This window comes from Bombus terrestris, chromosome 11 (assembly GCF_910591885.1).
Source record: "Bombus terrestris chromosome 11, iyBomTerr1.2, whole genome shotgun sequence".
NCBI classification, from domain to species: Eukaryota; Metazoa; Arthropoda; class Insecta; order Hymenoptera; family Apidae; genus Bombus; species Bombus terrestris.
The window spans coordinates 7,641,019-7,652,094 of record NC_063279.1 but is presented as its reverse complement, the minus strand read 5'-3'; the positions used below and the strand labels follow the sequence as shown (position 1 = coordinate 7,652,094).

Sequence of the window (11,076 nt, the reverse complement as noted above, 5' to 3'; positions counted from 1 at the left end):
GATATAACCAAAATTTAAAATGTTGCAGTGTAAGAATTAGTTATTGGTAATACCTGAGACCTCCCTACTCTCCACTGATTATCCAGTTTTATCTCATCTTCGTGTCTTTTTAATTTATGCCGTCAAACTTAAAATATTTATAATCTTATTTTCTTATTACTTTCTTGTATGATATAATATCTACAATCTTTTTTATCGTCAAACCTTTCGTATCCTATACAAATCATGCATTTATTTTAATAATTTAATAGTTTCAATGTTTATAATAAGTAATTAAAAATGGCTAAAAAATAACGCTCTTGAATCATTTAATCTCGTGCAAAAGTATTACTATAACTTATTACGATTTGCGCTTTGAATAGTCAATCAACAGAGTTCGGTCTAACGAAAAAGTATTCCGTCCACAGCGATCGTCAGCGCTAGACGCGCGCCGTCCGTACGGACGGCATAGGCCGCGAGTATCCAGCACTCAAAGGGTTAAAGAACCTTTTACAAAAGTAATTTAATGTCTTTAACTATGATTTAAAACTAAACGCTATGTAGAATATAGGATTAGACTAAAATCTGAAATATTAATAAATAAAAATTGATATGCGTAGAAAAAGGAACCATTTGAATGAATTTTATCAAAATCGCGAGTCCTTCATGTTGACTTGCGTAGGCAGATAATGGAGCAATCAGAATCATCCAAACGCTGCCGAACATTAACGATGTCCTACGAAGTTGGTCGAAAGCCGGTGCTTAATAGCAATTTAAAAACGAGCGGCAAAACGCGGCGTGTAAAGCCTTTCATTTTGAAATTAAAGGGAGAGGAGTAAAGGAGAACTGACAAGATATTATATTTCTGCAGTTTATTTGCAATTTGTTCATATAATTGGTAACTGATCTTGAATAACTAGTACTAAAAACCTAAACAACGTATGAAATTTTATACATAGTTATTTTAAGGGTGCTAATGTGACTATTTACAGTGTGAACGCGTCAAACCACGAATCGAGACGGTCCTTCTTCGACGCGATAATACGACTCACGTCGAGAAATTTCCCTCGAAAGGCGGTTTAGACGTTCGAAAGGAAGATTGGATTTCTCTTTGCATCGCTTTTCACGCTTTCGTCATTGTTTCTATTTCCTCTTACCGGGTTTACAGAACGGTACAAATGTTTATATGTACAATGATTCAATCATCGATTACGTAATATGTAGTTTCGCGGCTACCCTCATAGGTTACGGCACGAATCGTAACGGAACACCGCGACGCTCAGAGGATTCAAATGCATCTGTTATTATCCTGTACAAAAAGATCAGGGGGTATTCCTGTGAATGATTCGTTAAATTTATAATATGTGCAAAACGTATAAAAGTGGTCAGTTTAAACAAAATGTAGAAAAAATGATTGCACGCGTGACATTGATCGTCCAATTCCTTTTTAGCACTTTTGTGAATGGGGGCAGAAACAGATTAAGACGGTATATTTCCAAATCAGCTTAAAAATGGCATAGTCAAGGAATTCACCTAGACCGCACTGATTATGAGTTCATAGAAGAATCATGGCGGCACTGTTACGAATTAATCAACACAGAGATGGTCAAGTGTCGCAGATCGATCTCGAGTATTCACGTATCGTGTAGTAATAATATATTCGATGTTCGAAAACGATTTGCGACATGCTCCGGTATTCTTCTGTGAGAAGAAAGAAGGGACAAACTATTGCACTGCACAGTGTCCGCAAAATCCATGCTAACGTACGTCTTACAAATCCGAACTTATTACATACCTTTTTTAAAAACAATGATTATAAACAGTATGCATACAGCGTGTATATAAATCGTACAGTTGTGTATTTCGACGTAACAAAATTCGTCGTTATACAAATTGATACTAACTAATGAGTTTCATCATTAGGAATAAGAAGGGAAAAAAGTGATAACAAAAGAAAATGCCACGCGAGAAACACAAACGTTCAACGATTATCACTCCGAATAAGAATATCGCAAAAAAGAAAAAAAAAACGCAAAAAAGGAATAAAATAGTTTAGCAAAGAAATATATTTTTTACAACCAACGATTTTTCGCCATCCGACGACATATTATCTGTTTGTGATTTACAAAAAAATCACACATTGGATAATAATGATCTGTCGATGTTCTAAAATTCATTTTTCATTGTCTGTAGAATCACAAGGGAAACCACGAAAAAAAAATTAAGAAAAGAGAAAGGAACGATAAAATATTGTTAACAAAAATCGAAGGCCCATTGTGGCATAATCGCGCGATAGTGAAATTCATTCGATATCGGGCGCACTTCGCGTTTACATTGATTTACGACTACTCTAAAGGCATTTATACACAACAGACGTACGCGTTTCATTTTTTCTCTTGTGTGTCGGCGCATATTCACTTTCTCCGGAAATATCTCCACTATAAATTCGCCTATAATATAATCGTTAACGTGCTCTTAGAAACGTACTCGAATATATACAAATTATATATGTAATGCGTGTTTCAGAATATTTTGGTACCGATGCACGTATAACCAACAACGTTTATATCAACTATTGGTGACGTACACATCGACAACACTTAATTGAAGCCAGACTTTCATCGAACCCAGAACTGCTGAAAACGCATTTCATCCACGAAAAGTACTTTACTTATCCCCCACGCAGTCTTATATCGTTGACGGCTGCTGAACGACCAAAAAAACTAAAGAACGATGAAAATAAGCCTTACGGAAGCTTACATATATCTTTCTCTTACTGGTACTGCTCGGTATCAAAAGTTCGTCCTTTGTGCTTTCCCAAATATCAAAGAGAGACTCTCTGACAGGTCGTCCAGCCGTGTCGACGATGCTCATGTCATCAAGTCAAAGCCCTATAGAGGGCGCCATATTCTAGACAGAATGTTCACCCCCCTCCCCCCAGATCTCAGGTTCATCCTCGTCGTGGTTCCTCGTATGTGCCGCGAAGCCGTCTACCCGCATCATCGTCGTTATCGTGTTTGTGGTCATCTTTTTCTGTCGAGCCAGACACGACGAGAGGAGGGTGCTCGAGGCACGAGGCTCCCTTCTAGGTTTCCAGTCCAGGTACTAAACTGTGGAAGGTCTGGATATCGTGGAACGCTCTGCCACAACTCTGATTGTTGTTCCTCTCGAATTTCGCCAAGTCAAAATGTTCGTCCAGCGATTGTAACTCGACTAAACGTTCTTCTAGACTCTTGGCGGAGTCTGCGAACCTTGCAAAATCGCAGATCCTGTCAGGGTCGACCACGTCCGAAGCCTCCATTATGCTGCCTACATCGGTAGATCTAGCAACACTGGTTAGTTGACTGCTAGTGTCATCTAGTTCGGTAGGAAACATGACGGAGTTACAACAACTACTCGCGGACGTGGTGGTGCTGATGGTGGTGGTTGTGTTCGCGGTGCTACTGCTGATGATCGTTGTTGTCGATCGAACATCTACGGAGCTCAGGCGGTCCTCAGAGTACACCAGATGGTGATGATGCGGAGATTCGGGTTCCTGAACTTCGTCTATATGAGACAATAATCGTGGAGTCGGAGGCAGAATGTAAAAGTCGCTGAACACATCGTCCTGAAGGTCAAGATCATCGTGCCTCTGTCGCTTGGGGCTGATTCCATCGTTCCGCGTGTCATCGCTTAATCTGAAAAAAAGAAAATGATATGGGTTGTTTCAGAAATTATTAAGAGACGGCAGCGAGAGTAGACATCGTGCCCGAAGGTATTGCGCAACCGACACGCGAGCTGTCGCTACTTGCGCAATCTATATTATGTAAAACAAATCTCTAACAACGGCGAGCAAGATCTGCCACTCTTCTTCCTCTAGAACGGGAAAGTTCAACTACGAATTAGTTATTCTGAGCATCCTCTGACCTCTTTTGAAGCTATTTCCAAGAAAACGCAACCGTTCACATAGGTTATGTACAAAATACAAAAAATAAATCTATAATTAATTATAATCGAATGTTCAGCTAAAACTTCATTTTGGGACGTACTATATTTGTGACATTTTTTGCAACATACGATATCTTCTGTCAAGTAGAATCCAAAAATGCTAATTTTAAATGGAGTTTTATGCATATTGCGCTGCTATAGCTTTATAATTGATATGAGCAAGGATCCTTGATATTTGAAAACTTTGATTAAATAGTTTCTCTTACCTCTTCCTGGAGGACGTTTCGTCGTCTGTTACTCCGACGATAAGGTTGCTGGAAACGTTATTCTCTTTGGTGGAATCATTTAGATACGTGACCACCGGAAGCCCGTAATTCCTCGTCTTTTCGTCTCGGTTTTCACGTTGCAGTCGCCTGACGGCGTTGTTTATGAGAACCGATCTGCACAGGCTAGCCTCTGGGTCCTCGATCCTCCTTAGCTTACCGGCTGAAATTTTAAGCAAGCGACGACGTTCCTCTCTCGCACGGTACTTGGCCGAAATCATTGTTGGTCTACTCCTACGAATCACAAGGTCTTCCTCCAATCTCATCTTAGCGTCTGAAAAATAAGGAACAACAAATTATTCATTTTCGAAATTACAGCTCATATTTTAACCCTGCTTCATAGGTCCATATAATCCAAATATCTAATTTTATTATCATTTCTGTATTCTATTGCTTTTTGTAAATAAAGCAGTTCGAGAAAAAGAAGATATTAGGAAACATACAAACGAGAAGAGAAGAAGAATAATAAAGTTAATAAAAAAATCTACTGATAAAATGCAATATATTTCCTTTCGAAGAAATAGGTATGCAAATTAAAAAGTAAAATAGTAACAAGTTTATATATTTGAAATATGCGCTTTTCTGGTATTGTATTATCAGTCCATTGTCTTTAAATCTAGAAATCTGAACATGTAATAGACAAGAGAAAAAATGTAGACATAACGGTATTACCGAGAGGCGGTAAAAAAGACGACCATAGAGGGCAGTCTAGCGGTACATAAGTATTTACGTGTTTACGTAGTGCGCGCTCTATATCAATAATTGACCAAATTTTCTCATTTTTTTCTGCTATACAACGATCTGCATCTACTGAGTATGTACTTCCGTTGAGCCATAATGAAGTAAACACGAGAAGAAATTTCATTAATATGTGTTTTGTGATTAATTCCATAATACATGACGAGTTTAATAATAACTATAAACAATAAAAATATTAAAATATAAAAATCAATTTTATTTCTATATCAAACATATAACGATATACTTTCTAGGAATTTAGTTGCTTATACAAATTATAACCAGTGTTTTATATGGTTTGACTAATTAGCAAGAATGATATCCTTGTAACTCTATCGCATGAAATTAGAGCACTCTCGACAGAAAGAAACAGCGATAGCAATTGGTTAGTGATATCGATGGTCAACACTGTTCGTTATGAATAATTCGCTTGCAAATTTCTCGTCGATGACGTTCTAACACACTTCGCTCCGGTTGCACGGTTGCCATGAAAATGGGACGTAATAAGTAGCTGCAACTTGAGCAAATAAGCGTTCGTGATCGATGTTGCACTTTTCGTAATTCGTTTCGCAAAACGAGAACAAATTCCTCGCTTCGTAACGTAAGGATCTGCCCGACCAACTGATGATACATAGTTGCATTTATACACATTTCGTTTACTGCCTAATAAACCAACAAAACGTACTCTGTTGATAGAAAGTTGGTAAAAATAATTATTTAAATTTAAGTGGAGATTGTATACGAATTGATACGGTGTCAATGATCCTATAAGCACCGAGCATGCGTGAACGATTAAGAGATGCGTAATATACTATTTATAGGGCATACACTTTTTATATGTATCAGAGCAACGGGATTCTCCACTGCAATAAGTTTCACAGAAAAAAAATATCTTAAAAGAGCTTCTAACATTTCAATAAGGTCCTGGAAAATTTTCATTTGCAACAGGCACTTGCAATATTTGAATATTCGACTTTTTAAACGTACCGCGCTTTCCTTTCGAAAGAGGAAGTAATTTCTAAGTTGATTGAAACTTTCGTTGCATGATATACGCGTGACAGAGCTCTTAAATTTTGCAAAGTGACTTGGACTTTAGTTTTCTTTATCCAATAATTGTACAGTTCCGTATGACAGACGTGTAGATTAGGTTATACAAAATATAGGAATTACACAGAATTACACAGTAATGGATCAAAGAAACTGCGTAGAAAGCAAATAACTAAATCTGTGGTCTACGAAAGGCATAGTTAACCTCCATCGATATATTCGCGTGATTAATTGGCAGTTATACATTCTTCTTACAAAGTGAGTCACATTCGCGTTTCCCAACCTAATAATCAACATTTAGTAGGAAGATGAATATCTATTTCAATGATTTCCGCGAATGACCGTCTGAGTCACACGTAAACGGAAATAATTCCGAAAATAAATTGTTCAATTAGCCGACAGATGGCACCTCCAATACCTTTACAAGTCAACAAGATGGCGGTCATGTACATTAAACAAGTTGAAAAAATACATAATTCGCGCTGACACTTGTTAAATAATTTTATCTCGTTATGAAACGCTAATTAATGGAAAATCTTATTATGATGTGATTGATTGATTGTAGTGCCTCAAAAAATTGAATACTGATTTTGAAAATTCGTCATCCTAACAAATAGACTCTTTGACAAGTGTCAATAATGTCTAGTACGGTTACGTGAATTAGATGCGGAACTGTCATCAAAAGGTTATTTAATTAAGCCGGGACGGAAAATAAAGAAGACTGATGCTACACGAAGAGACGATTTTACGCTCGAAATGCACATAAGCTAACTTTCTCCGCAGGGAAAAAACCACCATGGATACACGTTACCTAACCTGTAAAGTCTGCTATGGAGTCGCTGACTCGTGCGCGTCGTCCTCTCCCTTCTCCCACTAGTAAGTTTACTTGCACGTATACATATATATATACATACATACATAATGCCCCCCGTTTTCTCGTACATTGTATCTTCTCTCTCTGCTCCTTCGTCATTTTTATACGGTACAGTTATTTGAAACAACATAACTGTCAATACGATCGACATTATTTATGCGAGCAAGCAAATTCAAGTGGAAAAAGGAAGTTCATTGATCATGTGCGGATTATTAAATTAAATTAATATTGAATCTGTTAAAATATAATATGAATCCGATTTAGACGAAAATTAAAACCGTTGAATTTTTATATCTGAATCTCACTCTCAATATAGCAATAAAAAAGAATTTATGTTTCAAGAAGATTTAATATAAAATTGAAACGGGAGATCATGCATACCAATAAGACTTTCTTCATACTTTGTCTAAGATGAAGATATTTAGAAAAATTTAATTAGATTAAAAATCAGAAATGGCCGGAGAAACGTAAAAAGATTAACGAAATAAAAGGAAAAATGTAAATTTCTACAATTAGGCTGCTGCAAATTTGTATGCAAGTTCATATTTCTGGGAATGTAATTAAAAGAATAGAAGTTCGGTAGAAAATTGTTTTACCTACCAAATATTATAAAGAGCATTATATATTGGATGTTTTATATACTTTTTCATATTATGTGCAGCCTGCGAAATTTCTATGAATGTACTCCTATAAGTGCATAAAAATCCGCAGTCTATCTATAATTCTAACCTATATCGTTTGGATTTTAATTATCATGGATTTCGACCGGGATAAGTCTGGATCGATTATAATGATCCCCAATTTCACTGGATACCATCCAATCCTTACGAGAATCATTTTAAAAACTGCGTCACTTCGATGCCGTTACATCTAATCTTACATCACAGTAACGTAGTGTTTGGCAATTAAACGAAGCTTTGACCTCGGTCGGAATTAGATCCATTTAAACGCGTCATTCTAAAAAGTTTCTATAAGTGTTGAAATACTTTCGTGAGCTACTGTATGAAGCGTGAATAAGGAAAGGGGCATCGAGGAGCTCCATATTGAACCGTTCAAAGTAGAAAGCGGTCGGTGCACGGGAACGGCCGGGTCAGACACCATTGCTGTCCGCGACTGTTCCCTGCAGGGGCCTTGAAAGGAATGCGCAACTAAAAAGAAATCACCGAGGCACTTTTGCATGCTTATAAATAAATGCGGACGCTGAACCTAAGTATGTACACTACCGTACTTAAGTATTTGAATACTTATAAATCATTGCAAATGTATAAAATATTTTAAATAAAACTATTTAATCTAATTTTTGCTCCTGATCTTATCTCAAGCATATCACCATATACAACGTTAGTAGATATGTATCGATAAACACAATAGTTGATACTAATTAATATAAATATATAGGTAATAATTGAACGTGGATCAAAATTACTTTTATGGGAACACCTAAATTAAGTACTTTAAGTGCATATGTCTACTGAATGTCGAAATCTAAGGATGATTGGAAAGTGTTTCCAACCATATTCTAAAAGTTTATGTAAATTTGTTGTAGTGTCAGCTATTTAATCAAGATAAATATGAAATTTGATTGATGCAGATATATACTTTCTTTCGGCTTCAATTTAGCAGGACATTTGATCCCAGTTGTAAGAATGTAATAGTAGAAAAACATTCTTCTATCATAACGTAGAAAATATAACAACAAACATCAATGTTTTAATTGGATTGTATCAAGTATCCAAATACGCATATGCAGGGTGGTGTACATTTCTGGTAGGAAGGCAAAAGAGTATAAGTAAAATTTTTGTCAATTGAATAAGTACACTAATATTTTCTACATTGCTATCTTTTGTTTGTTTTAGTAGTACAAGTAAATTTTCCTTGTTTCCTGCTCTTTAACTTGAAATTCTGATAATATATCAAAAACCTAATACCTGATCTTATATCGCACTTTATTATAACGAATAATTATTATACTTATCTATACTAATATTAAATATTATAATAATTATTATATTAATAATTCTGATTTATACTCTTGTGCTCGCTAATCAGAGATATATCAGTGATACTTTCTGTCATTTCACCCGTGATACTTATCACTCGCTCCGGCTCGTTTGCGCGTATTGTTCAGATTATCACCGCTCACTTTATTTTTTTCACAATGGATCACCGCAGTTCGCGTCTCTGTTCTCTCCGTCGAGACAAAAAATTACGAAATATCGTCCTCGGTACTTTTCCACTTCCTTCGAGATAACGTGATGCAATGTTTGATGAATTGCAGAGATAATAATTAGTCAATAACCGTCTTTAATGAATACTCTAAAAATTTTGGTCACTCTGTTTTATCGACAGAGAATATGTTTTATCGGGCCCATTTTTCGCGTTTATGGAGAGCGCGTGATGCATTCATTAAACGTTGATAAATACATTTATAATCGAAATAGAACTTCATTACAGACTACGCTTTGCTCTTAACATTTTGACGCACAAAGTTTCACTTTATTGCTATATAACTGGAAATATTACATTCGTTACGAATATCTATAACAAGATTTACAAGGAAGTATGTATGTAACTAGTAATTCGACGTAACAGAATCAGATTCAATAGATTTTGTTGAATCACCATATCGTTACATTTAACTCGTTTAGTAATAACAAACGGTTGACTAAAACGACTGTAGAATGATAAAAAAGAAAGCGATACACCATTTAACAATGTTATAAGTCGACGATGTTGAAACTCACTTTCGAGCTATGCAAAACTGTAACGTCGGCCATGCACTCACTACACTTTCCACATTCCTTCAAATGACACGGCCAAAGAAAATGGAAAGAAATCCAATAGATTAACGACGTGATTGGTAACAATATGTTCTTAAAACATTTAGTAAGTTTAAACAACAAGTTACGATTATCACTAAGAAAATTTGTTTTATGTAAAAATCTACGTGATGTAAAATTACGAAATTGATCGAACAAAATCCGCAGTTCACATCAGACTTGGTCGGTGTCCGGGACTGAACTGTGCGTCACGCGTAATCGCGGCATACGTACGACGACAGACCGACGACAACAAAAGTGTTTATCGGGCGTCGCGTGACGTCACGATTGGCCGTGTGTACTACGCGCGACTCGCGCATGCGCGCACCAACGAACACAGCTTACAGATATCTATATACAACGCGTCGTTTGTTCTTGCAGTCGAAGCGTGCACATTTAGCGACGAGAAAGATTCTATCACTTTCTCTTTTTGCGCAAAGGAATCGTATGGAATACATATTTACAAAAGACAAACAAATCAATGATTTCACGAACAAATTCGTTTAACATTTACTTTTTCTTATGCTCTAATATCCGTGTATTTAAAACTCTGTCCTCACTGAAGCAACAACGAGGATCATTTTGACGCCTCTCGTTGCTGCATATCCAACAAAGAGCAAGTTATAGAAATATTTTGTCCATATTGGAACAACATAATCTGAGGAATAGTTTGGTTTTATTTCGGCTTCAAGGCTATTTGTTACCAGCAGTAAGAATGCATTGAAGGAACATTTGCTGCTATTGTTACCTGTTTTCTATTTTCTGTTGATCTTTACCGCTCCAGACGGAAACCGACGGCAAACAGCCATATTTGTTACTGGCAACAGAAATATCCAGAAACTTGAAAAACATTCGGAAACAAGCGGCGACTATTTCGAGAAACATGGGATAGTAACAAAAAAGTTTTATCGTTGTTGTTTCAGTGAAGACAGGGCTTAAGGTTATGAAATTACGGACGTTGAATTTCAGGCGTTTAAACGGTCATTCGTTCGATGTAATTTTGCATATTTACCGGCAGAGGGTTATTAGCAACGTTGTTCCGGAATACTAGTCGTTTTGTTTTTGTTCGAACACATCGGCAAGCACTTAACTGGAGATACCCTGTACGATAGTGAACAGGTAGCGGTGCGAGTGCATACATAAACACGTATGCGCGCGAATCACGAGTAAAAGATTCCTGGCGGAGCTCGTTAATTGCGCCAACGCAAGTACTTTTACTCGGCTCGAATAATGAAACAAGCGAGTTTCTTTTTTCGAGGCATCCACACCGTCGTGCACGTCACCCGTCAGCGCCCCTTTGAATTTCATTCGAATTAATGCGTTTCTTTTAAATCGGACCTTGTGCTTTATCTCACCGCGTGCGCGTATC

The 11,076-nt window shown here is 36.7% G+C and overlaps 1 protein-coding gene across 4 annotated transcripts in view; it reads right to left on the bottom strand.

Moving 5' to 3' along the window:
- Positions 1–836: 836 nt before the first annotated feature.
- Positions 837–11,076, bottom strand: part of LOC100647815 — a 91,122-nt gene continuing 80,882 nt past the window's right edge. For 3 of the 4 annotated variants that reach the window (XM_003399052.3, XM_048410189.1, XM_012313926.3), the window contains exons 2-3: positions 4,173–4,503; positions 837–3,656 (exon numbers count right to left, since the gene is read on the bottom strand). In XM_003399052.3, coding sequence (XP_003399100.1) covers positions 3,065–3,656; positions 4,173–4,503 — 923 coding nt within the window. In that variant the 3' untranslated portion in view covers positions 837–3,064. Of the gene's footprint in view, positions 3,657–4,172; positions 4,504–9,632; positions 9,938–11,076 lie in introns of those variants that run through there. The other variant, XM_012313928.3, reaches the window with a different exon arrangement.